Source organism: Myodes glareolus, chromosome 3, assembly GCF_982192425.1.
Source record: "Myodes glareolus chromosome 3, mMyoGla1.1, whole genome shotgun sequence".
NCBI classification, from domain to species: domain Eukaryota; kingdom Metazoa; phylum Chordata; class Mammalia; order Rodentia; family Cricetidae; genus Myodes; species Myodes glareolus.
This window is the reverse complement of record NC_142028.1, coordinates 59,593,996-59,610,415: the sequence shown is the minus strand read 5'-3', so window position 1 is coordinate 59,610,415 and position 16,420 is coordinate 59,593,996. Positions and strand designations below refer to the sequence as shown.

General features: G+C 48.1%; 1 protein-coding gene across 3 annotated transcripts in view; it reads left to right on the top strand.

Annotated features, from left to right (window-relative positions):
* Positions 1-11,723, top strand: part of Slc6a6 (solute carrier family 6 member 6) — a 74,733-nt gene extending 63,010 nt beyond the window's left edge. For all 3 annotated transcript variants that reach the window (XM_087904488.1, XM_087904487.1, XM_087904486.1), the window contains 5 exons: positions 1,151-1,288; positions 2,279-2,381; positions 2,849-2,949; positions 4,834-5,004; positions 7,577-11,723. In XM_087904488.1, coding sequence (XP_087760614.1) covers positions 1,151-1,288; positions 2,279-2,381; positions 2,849-2,949; positions 4,834-5,004; positions 7,577-7,717 — 654 coding nt within the window. In that variant the 3' untranslated portion in view covers positions 7,718-11,723. The remainder of the gene's footprint in view (positions 1-1,150; positions 1,289-2,278; positions 2,382-2,848; positions 2,950-4,833; positions 5,005-7,576) is intronic.
* Positions 11,724-16,420: the final 4,697 nt, after the last annotated feature.

Genomic DNA, 16,420 nt, shown 5'->3' with positions numbered 1-16,420 from the left:
ATGTAGTCGGGTCTGACTTTGAACTTCTGCTTTTCCTGCCTTTGCCTCCTGAGTGCTGGGATTACAGATGTGTATCTACCAAGCCTGGTTCATGCAGTACTATGGATCAAACCCAGGGCCTTTGCATGCTAGGTGAGCACGCTGCCGGGTTTTACATCCCCAGCCGTTAGCGTCTCAATTTTTCAATGACTCAGAGCAGTCTGGGCACAGCTCCTCTAATTTAAGTAACTTCTGTGGCCCTCCAGCCCCCCAATACTGCCAAGACCTTGGGACAGACTCTTGTATTCGTGCCCAAAGACTGGTGACAAGGAATGTCGTTGCCACTGTCATTGGTTAGGTTAGAGGTGATGGGTCCAGAGGGTGAAGTTTTATGCTGCTATTAAACGCAAGGTGGCTCTTTTAGGGACATAGCAGTCCCCAAGGTAAACCAGTAGGTTGGAAAAATGTAGGATGGAAAAATGTAAAAAGACTGATGACCATCCTCAAGCATGGTGTGTGTGTGTGTGTGTGTGTGTGTGTGTGTGTGTGTGTGTGTGTATAGATGTTCCAGAATTTTCTTTATGATGTCTGGAACCTGTGGATTCTTGGGTCACATGATTTCCAGTGATTTTAAGCCACCATGTGAGTCAGACTGGAAGTGCCTTCTATGCTGTGAATGGGGAAACTGAGGCCAGGGTTTGCCCAGAGTCTTCCATTTGGTTAGCGCACAGGTTGATGACCTGCTTGTCATGCTCTGGCTGAGCAGCCATGTGAAGGGCTGGGCTAGGCATTCATTGCCTTGATGTGTGGCACTGGCGTTGACCAAGGAAAGGAGAGAGACCATCATGGCCACAAACTCATCCCAAGCGTGTCAGGCCAGAGAGCTGACCCTGGCTCTCTTAGAGAGGTGACTGCTCTCCTGTGAAGGCAGGGATAGCCTGAGTAGAGTCATACATCCAGAGTTGCTTGGACCACGGGCCACAGTGGCTGCCTGCACAGCCCAGGGTTTGGCTACGTGGATTTCCAGGTAGGTCTTGTGAGGCATTGCCCAGGACAGGGCTCCTAGTCCTATCTTTTGTCAGATTTGCCAAGGCCTCTTTCTGAGCTCCGTGCCAGTGCTGAGTCCCCTCACACCCCTTTTCTCTCTCTCTCTCTCTCTCTCACCCGTCAGTTTGTTGAAGTCGAAGGACAGATCACATCCTTGGTTGATCTTTACCCGTCCTTCCTAAGGAAGGGTTATCGTCGGGAAATCTTCATCGCCATCGTGTGTAGCATCAGCTACCTGCTGGGGCTGACGATGGTGACGGAGGTATGTGGTATGAGGGGTTTCCCTTCCTAGATTTGCATTTAGTGCCCAGCCACCTTCGCAAGGCCACAAGGGAGGCAGCTGGGAGGAGGGGGGGGACTTGCTGTACTCCTTTTGGATTGCCCCAATCCTTGATCTATCCAGCTCTCAGTGACCAAGTAGCTTCCCCCATGCTCCCTTTTTGAGATGCTGTGGTCAAACCAAGGCCCTGGCACTTGCGTGGCAAGTACTCTACCATTTGTGTGGTTGTCTGCTGAAGAGAGCATCCACTATGCCCAGAGGGCTGGAATTGTACTAGGAGGAAGAGACACCAGGAACGGAAGGGAACAGGAGGATTGAAGGCTAGAGAGTGCAGTGGCTGGAGAAAGGACAGATATGGGGGGGGGATGAGCTCCTAACACACCGACCTACCTGAGTTCTCTAGGAGAAGGTTGTCAATCATTAGCCCAGACCCTGTTCAGGCCTTCACCACTTTTCTTTACCAGAAGGAGAAACTTTGAGGGAAGTGCTTGTGAGGACACCCTTCCAAAGTCAGATAGCATCTACTCACCAAGCAGGAGTTCCCTGGACTTGGTCACACTTGGTTTTAAGCCCACCTGTGTGTATAGATTTCTGTGACCCTTTGTGTTGTAAGACACAAAGTCTGTGTTCTCCCCCAACCCTGTGTGTTTTGCCAAACATGAAGTTGAATTTGTTGTATAGTCCTAACTGGCCTTGAACTCACAGCAATTCACCTGCCCTGTCCTCTAGAGTATTTGTTGTAAGTGCTGGGGGCCACCACACTTAGTCCTGAATATCGTATTCTTCTCCATCCGATTCTTCTTCTTCCTCTTCTTCTTTTCCTCATAACCTGTATTTGATCATCCTAGCTTTTGCCCATTTTTCCTTAGAATTAAAAAATAAATGTTGATTTGTATAGCCCTTTATATATGAAGGGAGTTGGAGCTCATATAACAAACCAACTTTATCTTTGATTTTTCTTTCCCCTCACAGGGTGGCATGTATGTGTTTCAACTCTTTGACTACTATGCAGCTAGTGGTGTATGCCTTTTGTGGGTTGCATTCTTTGAATGTTTTGTTATTGCCTGGATATATGGTGAGTATACATGCTTACACATGCTTTTTCAAGCTGTTCATTTGGTTAGAGAATTTAATGGAAAAACTTCCTTTGCCCGGAATGTTCACTCTGGGATGCCCCTTGAGGGTCTCACAGATAATCCCGCTGAAAGCACAAGGTGGGAACATATGTGGCTATACATATAACACTGTGACACCAGAGCCTATAGCGACCTACTCTTTGGCCTAGAAACGGTCCACGTTGACCTCTTAGATATCTGAGGTCGGCCACACTGAGATGTGGGCTTTGTCTAAGACTTGCAGCAAAATACAACTGCAGGTGCCCAACTGCATTTTAAGTGTCAAGCTGCCTTAGACACACCTGCCCATGCTTGGTGTAGAGACACAGGCCTGATGTTAGAGGTTCCCAGGTGACCCCTGCTGCACTGTTCCCCAGGGCTGTTCTGGCTTTGGCCAGTGTGTCACCCTCCCTGCTGTCTCTCCTAGGCGGTGATAACTTATATGACGGTATTGAGGACATGATTGGCTATCGGCCTGGGCCCTGGATGAAGTACAGCTGGGCTGTCATCACTCCAGCTCTCTGTGTTGTAAGTCTCCCCCAGTCTGACCAGTCTGCCTTTGAGAGCCTGCCTTCTGCTTAGCGTCTCCTGGGTGTGGGCTTTGGCCAAGCCAGCTTCAGCTATACCAGAGAGGGGTGAACAGGCTGCTCTTTGTTGCCTGGTTAAGAAGGGTTTTGTAGGCCCAATAAGAGTTTGTGAAGAAGAGGAAACAGGAAGGGCAGTCCCACTAGGCCAGGCTGCTCTCCTTTGCCCGCCACCTTGGAGCTGGCCTTGCGTGGGCACCGTCAGTAAGGTCCTTCTCTAAGACTCTGCTCGTGAGAGCCAATGGGCTTTCACAGTCCACCCTGGCCTGCGCCCTAGGAACCCAAGTGTGTGGGAGTCCCATTTGAGCTGCTACGCCTGGCTAGCACCCTGAGTCCATATGGCCTTCACTTTAGAACCAGGGCTTAGAGATTAATGGGTCCCCTTTCCTGTGACCTCTACTCCCAGGCCAGACCGAGTGGGCATGCTAATTCACTTCTCGATCTGGGCCTCAGTTTCCCCACTTCTGTGACAAGGACACCCTGACATGGGACAGTTTAGAATCTGATGAGCGTGATTATGGTTCTCAACACACATCCCCCAACAAAATCAACAGGTCACAAACAGGGGACCCAACCCAGGTAGAGACGTGGTCAACCAGGCCAGCACTGCCATTCTCAGTCACCCCAGGCTTATGCTTGGGGTCCCTCTCACACTGACCTCCCCAGTCTCCTTCTCTCTCTTCTCCGGAGAGTTGCCTGGAATAGAGGTAGACTGTACTCTGAGGCAGAATGAGGCTCCCTGCTAGAAAAGCTAGGTAGCGACTAGAGTCGATGGGGTTCATTTTACCTAAGCCCCGGGTTTCTAGGCAGAAAGCATCAGAGAAAGATAGGGTCCCATGGACCACCTGCCCTCACTCTGCGCCACTGTGTCCCGTCGGAACTTGTTCTTAGTCAGTGAGTAGCTGCTTGATTTTACCCATGACCCTCCCTGGGGTGCCTCGTGGCCGTCCCCCAGGAGGCCCTCTCAAAGGCAAAGGTGAACTCTGCACAACTTTAGGGTCCAGGGTTCACCCCACCCTACTCTTTCTTCAGGATCAAGGCCAGGTCCACACCCTGTTTCTTGGACCAGACCTGGTGACCAGTGTACAGAGGGGTGATGGCATTAAGGCTGCTGCTTGCCTGGCTCTCAGCCATGCCTTTGATGTTTATCGAGCATTTGCTGGGTATGCCCAAAGCTGCAGCTGGTGTTAAAGAAAAGGGAGACGCTCTGGAGCAGTGGTTCTCAACCTTCCTAATGCTGGGACCCCGTAAGACAGTTCCCCATGCTGTGGCGACCCCCAGCCATAAGATGACTTTCATTGCTACTTCATAACTGTAATTTTGCTACTGTTGGAAATTGTAGTGTAAATATGTGTGTTTTCCAGTGTGAAAGGGTTGTTTGACACCCTTGCCCCCAAGGGGTTATGATCCACAGGTTGAGAATCACTACCCTAGAGGCTGCTGAACTTTGGGTATCAGGGCCACATGGCTTCTGGAGGAAAAAGGCTGGGATCCGGGCAAGCAAGGCCAGTGTGTTGGAGTGGAAGTGGGTGAAAAGTGAAGAAAAAGGAACAGGCAGGGGGAACAGCCTGTGTTAAGGCCCGGAGCACATGCTAAAGAGCTAGAAAGAGTCCTGAGGGGTGGGGGCAGATGACAAAGGAGGAGGTCATAGCTATGGGCTGATATGGTTGGTATTCCAAAGGACCTGGGAAGCCAGGGAACGACACTGATTTGCCCTAGAGAGCCCTATAAGGCTTAATAGTACCCCATCTCCATAGTAAGGATGGGGAGAGGCCCTGCCCCAGCAAAGGCCCATCCTGCTCTCTCTGACTGCCCCATCTCTCCACAGGGATGTTTTATCTTCTCTCTTGTCAAGTATGTACCCCTGACCTACAACAAAGTCTACGTGTACCCGGATTGGGCAATTGGGCTGGGCTGGGGCCTGGCCCTTTCCTCCATGGTGTGCATCCCCTTGGTCATTCTCATCTTCCTCTGCCGGACGGAGGGACCGCTCCGCGTGGTGAGCATGGGATATGGGCGATGGGGGTGGCAGACAGCCAGTGCCTGTTTCTGTGTGACCCTCTCCGAGTCCCTGGTCTTCTCTCACTGTACAAAAGGCGGGAGTGTGCTATTTGCAAGCACGGATAGGTGCCATTCACCTGGGAGGAGACTTTGTGGTGACATTTGAAGTGGACCGTGGACTTAAGAGGACAGTACCCAACATAATATGAGATAGAATATGGTCCTGGTGTCAGATACAAAGGATTAATGGTCAGGCTAGAGAGAGAACAATGGCCTCACGCACCAAGGTAAAGGGTGTGGGATCTCTGTTCTGAGTCAGGACAGGAGATGGACTCTGGAGAGGAAATCCAACACACACACCCTATTACCGCCCCCCCTCCATGCTACCCTTTGTGCTGGGGTGTGCCATCCTGTCCCACTGCCCTGCATCTTGCCTTTAGGACTGACTGCTTGTCTCCTCATGGCGCCCCTTCCCTGCCCCCAGCCTCCTCAGAAATTCTTCCCACAATGTGGGAAGGCCTGGCAGTCCCCTGCTCTTTCCACGAAATCCCTTTCTCAGAATCTACTTTAACCTTTGTGCCTGGGCTGGCTCCAAGGCCCCACAGTTTTATTCTGAGCTGTTTTTATTCTCTTACAAAAAGAATCTGGAGCCAGGATGTCCTGGGGCTCTAGCTCCCCTCTGGCCTGGCCCAGGCTTCTTCCCTTGGAGGGGGCTGTGCTGGCTGGGAGAGAAGAGAAGAGAAAGGGAAGGAGCTGAGGGTACATGCTGGTCTGAGGCCCTGAGATTCCTAGAGAGTGGAGGATTGGGCCTAGGACCCCAGCTCCCCAGCTCTCCTACCATTAAGCCAGAGTCTAAATCCCTCTGTATTGTTAGTGCTGAAACGCTAGATCCCAGGACAGACAGGCTGGGAAGCTTCTGCTCTGAGCCCTCCAGGTGGCCCCTAGTGCCCTGAGCCAATCTGGGTTACTATACCCTAGAGGGTCATTACCATCCAAACATAAGTTAGTTGAATATGGTAGGAGTTTCTAGAGGTTTGTTCATGTTTGACAATTTCTATAGCAGTCATTAAGTTGGAGTGGGGTCTCTTGAAATCCCAGGTGTTTTTTGAGACAATGTCTGAATCTATAGCCCAAGCTGGTCTCAAATTCACTATATAGTCCAGGTTGGCTCAAACACACAGCTCTTTTGGCTCAGCCTCCCTAGTGCTGGGGTATGGGTAGAAGGCCCACTGTCTGGCTCAAGGCCTGATTTTAAGAGGCTGATCTGGCCTTTGTGCAGACTGGTTCCTTCAGAATGAGCTGCTGAGGGAGGGAGGAGCAGCAGGGGGAAGGTGGGGCGGGGGGAGGTCTCCCCACAGCTAGAATGAGCTGCAGCCCTTCCTTCCGGCAGCACCAACTATCCAGGTGGCCTCCGAGTTGTGAGGTAGCTAGTGGTACACCCGGATCTCCAGCCCTACCAGGATTCCAGAGCTAGCTGAGCTTCCCATGTACACAGCCCTGGCGGCTACAACTGACGGGTGCCACTTCGCCACATTGCAGATGGAGCCCAATGTTCCAGTGCAGGAGGGGTAGGGTTGAAGCCGAGCAGGCAGGCTAGGTCTATGGGGAGGTGTGTTGGCCTGCTTAGAGAAACTCAGGTGTTTGTAGGACCAGGTCTTGTGGTTTATTTTATTTTATTATTATTTGTTTTGTTTTGTTTCTTTTTTCCAAGAGAATGTAGAAATGTAGATTCTCAAGTGAAATAATGTCTTTAAAAGATTCTTTGGCAGTGTCAGGGAAAGCTCAAGGCCACACACCTATGCAGGCTTGTAGTGGCTTTTCCGGCTGTTAATACACCATAGTTGAATGTAAATACCTAGGAGGGCCTTTTCTTCCCCTCTTGCTCCCCCGCAACTGCTGGCCCATTTCAGTCTGAGCACTTGGCAGGAAGTGGGCAGAAGGTAGGAGGTGGGAGCCAAGTTCCATTCCCAGCTCTGCTAGTGACTTCCTGAAGTCCCAGGAGAGGACTCTTTCCTCACTAATTCCATGATCAGTCACCACACTGGGAAGTCTGGGCTCCATGCCTAGAGGATCTGAGGAGTTTCCCTGCTGTCTTCTGTCTCGAAGGGCAGAGCCCTCCCTGGAGTGGACTCTCAACCCTGCAGGAGAAGGGACTGCCTGTGAGGAACTGCCTCCCGGAAGCAGGAAACACAGGCTCTGGGAGGCCAAGGGGTCCAACTTTCTCCTTGGAGAAGGTGGGGCCTTAGGTTAGCAACCTAACCCAAGTCAAAGCAACCAGGGTGAATAAACCACAGGCAGACACAACTCAGCTCCTCAGGAAAAGTTCCTACGTGTTGAGGTTGTGTGTTCCCTGTCTTTAAGCACATGTGCAGAGGTTGGCTGTAGAAACCACTGTAGGACATCGGGGGCCATTCCCCTCCATTTCCAAAAACCAACAAAAGGCCCAGAGAAAGTGGCAGTTGGCCAAATGCCACACAGCAAGCACCCTAGGGTATTCATGAGGTAGGTGGAGAGGAACTCCTTGGGTCCCCTCTTGACCCCTCCTCATCTTTTTTTTTTTTTTTTAACAGAGAATCAAATACCTGATAACCCCCAGAGAGCCCAACCGCTGGGCTGTGGAACGTGAGGGGGCCACACCCTACAACTCCCGCTCCCTCATGAATGGCACACTCATGAAACCCAGCCACGTCATTGTGGAGACCATGATGTGAGGTCCGGGTCATGCCACGGGTGCCGCTTTCCTGCTGTTTACTAACGTTAGATTCTCATAGGACCAGGTTTACAGAGCTTTATATTTGTACTAGGATTTTTTTTTTAATTGTCACAGAAAATGTTATTCTATGTGTGTGTGTATCACGTATATGTCTGTTATATGTGTATTTTGTTTTGATTCGGGGGACATTTTGTACAAAAAGAACCCACGGGCCTAAGTCCTGGGGAGAGGATGGACTTTCTTATTGATTTTGATGTATTTTATGGGAACTTGGTAAAATTTTCATTGTATTTTTTTTAACATATAACTATATATACTTAGAGTCTGTCATACACTTTACCACTTGAATCGGTTTTGCCAGCAATGGATCTCATTTTCAAAAGCAATTCTTCGGTGCTTACATAGCTGGCAGAGAGTTCTGCCCAAAAACAAACAAAAAAAGAAAGAGAAAAAAAAAAAAAAACCTAAATGCTGGGTGGAATTTTTTTCTATGATGGTGGTTACATTTTCAAGAAAGGTTTAGTCCCTTCTGGGCTGGTTCAGGAGGAAGAATACAGCTGAGGAGAGGGAGCCCCCACTAGCTGAACAGACCTGAGGGGCAGGAGAGAGTAGGGCTGTGGGGAGAACCCTCACTCTTTCTCAGCCGACAAGAAAGATGCCAAAATAATAGCCCCACCCTCAGCATGAAGGATTGATCCTAAGAGCAGCTGAAGCCATTGTACCAGGGCCAAACCCCTCCCTTTTATTTTGAAGTAGAGGGTGGGTAGTCAGTGGGGTTGTCTGAACCACCATGGGTCTTAGAGGCAGGAATGGGAAGTCTGGAAGGCAGATGAGAATGGGGCTGGGAGCCTCAGCACGCTTAGGCAGAAGCCTCAGCCTTGTGCTTTCAACACAGTTGCCCTAGGCCAGTCCACAGGAGCTGCCAGGGCACACACAAGAAGGGGCTGTTGTATTTGAATGGAGTCATGGCGGGTGGGGGGTCAGGGTGTTCCCCAAGCAGAATGCATTTTGGTGAGGGCCTGGAGGGAAGTCAGTGGACCAAAGGATTTTAGTAGCTCAGGAGGGTGAGTGTACCCCAGACTGGCAAGTGTACCCCAGGAGGACACTTTCCTCCCTTGCCTCTTGACAAACCCTTGTTAAATATGCCACCCTCGAGCCATCCAGCTCCCAGCACGGAATGCTCGGAGTGGCTATAGATGCTGGATCTTAAAGGATTTAAGTTCAAGTACCAAGCCAACTTGGTAGTGACCTCAGATCTTGTTTCCAAGCCGCTACAGTGACTGTTGGACAGGTGTTTGCCCCCAGGGAACCGACAAGAGGAGACAAAGGGAAATTTTGTAGGTTGAGGTAATCTCCACAGAGAGGCTGCCAATGCCCCAGAGCTGACTGACCTCAGGCAGGGCTGTTTCCTTCTGAACCAGCAGAGGGCGCTACACCTTCACCCCAGCCTCCACTGGGCCCAACTGTGCCATCCTGAACCTCTTTGACAAATGTACACATTTCTCTGTCTCCAAAACAATGTACTCTGCCAAGTGACCCTCCAGTCCTCTTCCAGTGGCTGCTGAATCAGCCACCCGTGATTCTACCGTGTTCCTGTTGTCCTGTGTATTTCTGGTTGCTCTTGTGTTATTCTGTGTGTTGGAGTTTTTTTTCCCCTGATTTTACCAATTTGTAATGTGCTCTGTTTTGTTTTGTTTTGTTTTGTTTGTTTGTTTGTTTGTTTTATGGAACCTTAAGAGTAACCACTGTGGGTGACTGAAGACAGGTGAAGTGTAAGGGGGAGGGGGCTTGTCCAGCTGCGGCAGCGTCTGTGGTCATGCCCGTCTACCGTTCCCCTCCGCCAGGCACGCCATTCTGGCGAGCCTTCAGTATTTTGGGTTGGCAGACAAATGACACCATTCTGGAAATGGCCTGAGAAAGGCCTTTTTATCATTCCCAGATCAAAAAATTCTAGACCAAAGACATAGCGGGCCAAGTCCCCAGGCCCCGCCTGGATGGAAGGCCAGCCGCCTCCTGAGCCCACTCCCCAACAGTATCCCTGCACCTGCCTTCAGTGCCCACCACTGTCACCTGGCCCCGATAGCCCTTGTTGTGATGTTTGTCTCTCCATGTCTGCATGTAAGGAACATTTTGAAGTAGAGCTCGTGATTCTGGTCCGCCTGCCTCTTGGAGAGAGGGATAAGCGGTCCCCCACCCAGCCCTTGCCTGGGACAGGTCAGGTGTGTCCTGCCTGTCAGCTGTGGGCAGGATACAATGCTGGATTTAGATGAGGACCAGGGTGGACCCAGGAGGACTCTTCTGGGAGATGTTAGTTGGTCCCAAGACTGTTAGCCCCTGAGTGGAGGATCCCTACTGAGCACTGTGGACAGTCCCAGAGGGCCCTCAATCCAAGGCACTTTTTGTAAACAGAAAAACCAAGGCCTAGAGCAGGAGAGACTTGCATGTGAGCTGAGTGGAACTGGATAATTGAGTCATTTGTAGCTCCAGGCTCTCCAAGATATGGACAGAAAAAAAGTGGAGGGCATTGGCTAAGAAACCCCAGGCCTTCCTTGTCAACCAAAGGCCAGACTGATAAGGGCCCCTGTCCATGCTCATGGAGCAGAGAGCAGACCCCACTTCCACCCATCCTTACTCCTGCTCACCCCAGCCCCCTGCTACCCTTTCTTCCTCCCCAAAGCCTTTAGGAGCTAGGAATTGATACCTGCCCCCTAACTCGTATCACAGGAAACTGAGGGCCAAAGTCAGCACTAGCGAGGAGGGCCTTAGGCGCGCTACGATGGCAGGTCTTTGACCTCCATGCAGCCAAGGCTATGCAGGAAGTAGCCAGAGAAGGTTGCTTTCCCTCTTGAGAAGATGATGGGAAGTTTCCCTTTATGCCCCTGGACCCCAGTCCTCATCTCCCTAACACCCAGAAAGACCATGCAGACCATGGCAAAGCATGAGGAGAAAGCAGCACGTGTCTCCTCTGTCCAGGAAGGGGCTTTCTGTATCCCAGGGTGCCCCTGCCATGGCCGACAGCATTCCAGCCCTGCTCCTTGGGCAGGGCAATGCTCTAGGCAACCAGTCGAACCGGGCACCAGTCTTGATCCTCTCTCCAAGACGCAGACACCAGCCAGGAAGGCATCTTAGAGAAGGCCCCTCACAGTCTCCCTCAATCCTGAGACCCCCATCCCTACGGACACTGTAAATACCTCTGTGTGCACACCCCTCCTTCATCAAGTCCAAAACCACACACAAAACCAAACCCAGATACCCCAAGATGGAGAGGGGTGCCCTGGAAGCCAGAAGCACTGCTCCTGCCTCTCCTCCTCCATGCTGACTTCCCAGTAGTTGGGTCGTCACAGGAAGCTGGTTTTCCATGTTCTTTGGGAGGGTGGAGGGGCGGCGGTGGTATCATTACAGGCATGTTCTGGCATGTTCCCCGAAGGACAGAGCATCTTGTTATATATTTGGCTTCAAAATGAGATGGTAGCTCCACTTCTTTTTTTTTTTTTTTTTTTTAACCCAATCGATCTTTCTAATCCCTAACAACTGTGACTCTGTATTTAGCACAAGAGAGAGCTGAGAACGTGGGTTTTGTCTCCTTCAGAAATATGTCTGGCTCATCAGGACATTTTTTAAAAAACTTCAAAATATTTTTAAGATATTTTAAACTTTTGTAAAAAATAAAAAACAAAAAAACAAACACGCGCACACACACACACACACACACACACACACACACACACACACAGACACAAAACCTGAAACCAATCAACAAGGGGAGGAGCGTTCGTGTTTGAAGGATCCTTGGTGTGTGACCTGTCTTGCAGTATACAAGCTCTGTGTATTGATGTTTAATGACAATGACCCTGCATTTTGCAGAGGTTTGTGTTTTTTTTTCCTCTTTTGCTTTTTAGATGAATATGTATATTGATATTTTAAATCCATCTTTGCTTTTTTTAGAGGAGTTTATAATCACCTTGTAACACAACAATAAACATTTCCTTTTTAAAATTCAAAAACGTGTGGTGATGTGTTTTGGAGCAGTGTGTTCACCTCTATATTCTGGCAAACACTGTACAGTTTATAAAGGGATTTCACCGGGGCTACAGAGATGGCTCAGCTGTTCAGAGCATTTGCTGACCTGGCATTTGGAGACAGGATCTCTCATCTCAGTAGCTTGAGGCTGGCTAATTAGAACAGGCTGGCCTGTGAGCCCTAGAGATTCACCTGTCTCCTCCCCAGCTAGGGCATTGCAAGAACTATTTCACTTGGCTTTTTAAAAAAAATCAATTATGTGAGGGGAGGGGTGATGTGGTGGGGTAGTATGTGCATGTGAGTGCAGTGCCCACAGGAGCCAGAAGAGGGCATCAGAGCCCCCTGGAAGATGAAGTTACAGGTAGTGGTGAGCTGCCATGTAGGTGTTGGGAACTGAACCCTGGGAAAACAGCAAGAGCTCTCAACCCCTAAACTGTTCTCTAGCTCCTGCATGGCAAATTCAGATGGGTTTTGAGGATCAAACTCTGGTCCTCACGCTTGCAGGCCAAGCACATCCAGGAGCTGCCCTCACCCCCTAGCCTGGCACCATGACATCAAAGAGTCACATTGTTACACATTGTTATTAAGTCTCCAGACCTTACAAGAGTGTCTGTTTCCTAAGCCTAATGTATCTGCCAAACCATGTTTGAATTTGTAACCCCATGAAGTATGTGGATCTCTTTTGCCTTGCCAAACTCCTGAACCTCTGCTATATGACTACCCTTTTGCCTAAAGAAAATGTGTCTTCTCTGATACCTTCACGACTCCCCTAACACATGGTGGATTCTTACACTTATCTACCCCACAGGCAACCTTGAGCCCTGAGTCCCAACTCTTCTGTCCAGGTGCTAACAGCCAATTATCTCAATAACTTTTCTATCAACCCTAACCCCTCCCCATAAAAGGAACATCAGAAACCAGTGAGAGACTGCTTTCTGTAATGCCAGTTTTGGGAGAAGCAGTCTGCTGACCAGTTCTACATACAGCTTGCTTTAATCGGACAGTAGTAGAACTGGTTGGTTGCCCCCCAGTTGCTCAAATCTAACAGTACCTTTATCTTAGCTTAGTTGTTAATCCAGTTTCTGATTTTGGAGCATTTTGGATTTCAGGTCCTCATATAAAGGATGTACTATGGATTTGTCACTCAAATTGGTTTAATAAAACACTGACTGGCCAGTCCAGGGAGGAAGTAAAGGTGGGGCAACCAAACTAAGGATGCTGGGAGGAAAAATGGTGGAGTGGAGAAAGATGCCAGTCAACCACCAAGGTAGCAGGATGTGTAGGAAATGAGGTAACAAGCCATGAGCCACATGGCAAAGCATAAAGAAATATGGGTTAATTTAAATGTAAGAGGTAGTAATAGTCTGAGCTATACGAACATTTATAATTTATATTAAGTCTTTAAGTCAGTTTTTGGAAAGCAGTTCCCAGTTATTTGGGAGCAGGAGGTCGGGACAGGAAAATCCCACCAACAAATAGCACCCATTGTCAGAGCAGATTCACATAAGACCTAAAAAAAGCTTAAATAAATACAGTTGTTTGTTATTATTTAAAGAGGATTAGTTACAAATTGTTATTGGCCATAGTCAGGAAAAAAGCTAAACAAAGTAGTTAAATTAAAAGATTTTCTTCTAAAAGAAAAAAGGGGATGTGATATAGAAGTGATAGAATAAAAGTTTAGATCATTGAAACTACTTTAATCCAAACAACAACGATTAATCTTAAATATTTTACATTGGTATAGATTTTTATTTATTGACACAAATTTAAAGTTAATTTTATTATAATGTTTTCTTTCTTTCTTTCTTTCTTTCTTTCTTTCTTTCTTTCTTTGGTTTTTTGAGACAGGGTTTCTCTCTTGCATTGGGGCCTGTACTGGAACTAACTCTTGTAGACCAGGCTGGCCTTGAACTCAGAGATCCACCTGCCTCTGCCTCCCGAGTGCTGGGATTAAAGGCATGAGCCACCACCACTTGGTTTACTGTATGGTTTATGCATATTTCTACTCTTGTTTAAGGTATTGTGTTTATGCAGCTCATTTAAAACTGTAATATATAATTTTAAAAAATAGATTGCTAGTTATCTATAATAGTCAAACTTATAGTCATGTTAGGTATATTTTCAAGGTCGTATACAGATATATCTAGATAGATGGTCTTCAAACACTTTAAAGACCTACAAAATATGGATTTAATGTTTAATAACTTAAGGCTTTTTATAATAATGAGACATATCTGTTCCTGGTAGTACCAATCTACTTCAGAGAAGATGATGGGTACTGAAGAAACTCTGTAGGGAGTTTGCTTTCTTTATTGTAAAAACTAGCCATTTGTGCAAGAAACTGCCCTTGCCTCAGTTACTGAAACGTATTATCCAAACTGGATCACTGCCAAACTTTGCTGAGACAAGGTATGACAGTCCTTCAAAATTCCCTGCCTTTCAGGAAAGTCTGTTAGTTATTCTAGGCCTGCAGGCCCAAAATGGATGCCCCAGTGTTGCAGAGGAACCTTGGGTGACCGTCCAGCTGTTTCTGTCATTTCTTATACTTTTTGAAGTTGCTTGCTTTGTGCTTTCTACTTACTGAAGCAATATTATTTTCTTCTCAGGTCTTTGATGGAGTTGAAGACTAGATAGTTATAGTTTTCTTTAGTTATGATAAAAGGTAAATTAGGTACAAAACTTTGGACTCACAAAGATAAGATAGATAATAGAGTATTTCTTTAATTTTGCCAAATACAAATGGACTAGATATTGTAGCTATAATTCTTACTTAGTAACTGTTTTGTTGTATATAATTTTACTATGTTAAAATTAAATCCTTTTTTAGTTAGACAAAAGGGGGAAATGCTGTGGAATACACTGTAAAGATTTGTTACTCAAATTGGTTTAATAAAACATTGATTAGCTGGTAGCCAGGCAGGAAGTATAGGTGGGACAACCAAACTAAGGATGCTGGGAGAAAGAAGGGAGGAGTCAAGAGAGATGCCAGTCAGCCTCCAGGAAAGCAGGATGTGTAGAAAATGAAGTAATAAGGCATGAGCCACAAGGCAGAACACAGATAAGAAATATGGGGTAATTTAAATGTAAGAGGTAGTAACAAGCCTGAGCTATTGGCCAAGCTTTATAATTATTAAGCCTCCAAGCCAGTCATTTGGGAAGCAGTTCCCAGTTATTTGGGAGCAGGAGGTGAGGACAGGAAAATTTCACCTACAAGAATGTTCCCTGGATTAGCAGGGTAAAAACTGCTGAGAGGAAGTTCACAGACTGGGTTTGCTCCAGAGTACATAGACTTCCCAGCCAGATCTTGGGCAGGTGGGGACTATGGGTCTGCTCTAACTGGTTTCATAGACGTGTCAGATTAAAGGAGCAGCTCAACACCATGTTTTGGCTGTTTTTTGATGGCCTCTGTCCACCTCCCTCCCTCCATGTGTCTGAGTCAATTGGTTTGTGTTTGGATCCTGGCTATACCCTATACTACCTGTGTGCCTCTAAGCAAGTTACTTAACCTCTCAGAGTTCTGGTCCCTCCTCTGTAATGTGTAGAGAGAATCCTTTCCTGAAGGCTGCTAGGAGGATCTCACCTGTTCTTACAAAGTCTCAGAGCTGTGCTTGACACATAGGCTGTGTGAATGGTGGTGGCCCTCGTTCCTACCTCCGTCCCTCCCCCCACCTCCCTGAGAATAGTGAGCTCACTGACACCCTGAGGGACAGCTTTTCTCTGCCTGTAGATCTGAAAGTTTTCCCACCCCATGGACCTGAACCCTATGCTCTGAACCCCAGAGCCAGTGAGCTTACCTTGCCCCAGGACCTCAAAACTTAGGAGCAACAGCCAGACCTCCAGGTTATCCACCTGGCACCTTCCTTCACCAATGCCCAAGATTCCTTGGCTACACAGACTAGGGCATGTCCCACCCCACAATTCCCAGTGCCACCACCCCTTTGGACCATAAAACCTGCCAGACTCATTTATGGCACAGTTCCTTTGCACTTGCCCCCCCCCCCCACACACACACATAGGGACACTTATTCCAGGTCTTAACTGGACTGGCTTCTGTCCTACAAATTCTTACTGTGGCTATCCCTCCTTCAGAGGAGCCCTTCCTGGGCTGCAGGTCTCGTTACCCTGTTCCAATAGGTAGTGCTTTCTCCATGGTTCTTTATGCCTTCTATAAAGACTCTTTATGACCAGCTCACTGTCTTCACTATGATGTACAGCCAGCTGACTTTTTCTTTTAAGGATTTTTATTTATTGTGTGTGTGGTGGGTATGGGCATGTGAGTGCAGTGTTAATGGAGGCCAGAAGAGGGCGTTCAATCGCCTGGAGCTGGAGTTAAGGGCCATTGAGAGTTGTCTAATATGAATGCTGGGAACTGAACCCAGGTCTTCTGAAAGAACAGTAAATGCTCTTAGCCACTAGATCACCATTTTATATGTATGAGTGTTTTGCCTGTGTGTATGTACACCACATGTGTGCCTGAGGCCTGCAGAGGTCAGAAGATGGTGTCAGATCCCCTGGAAGTAGAGTTACAGATGGTTGTAAGCTACCGTGTGGGCTCTGGGGACCAAACCCAGGTCCTCTGCAAGAGAACTAAGAGCTCTTAACCACTGAGCCATCTCTTCAGGTCCACGGACCACTTTATGAATGAATGAAAAGAAGTTGAGGGGCTGCAAGATTCACAGAG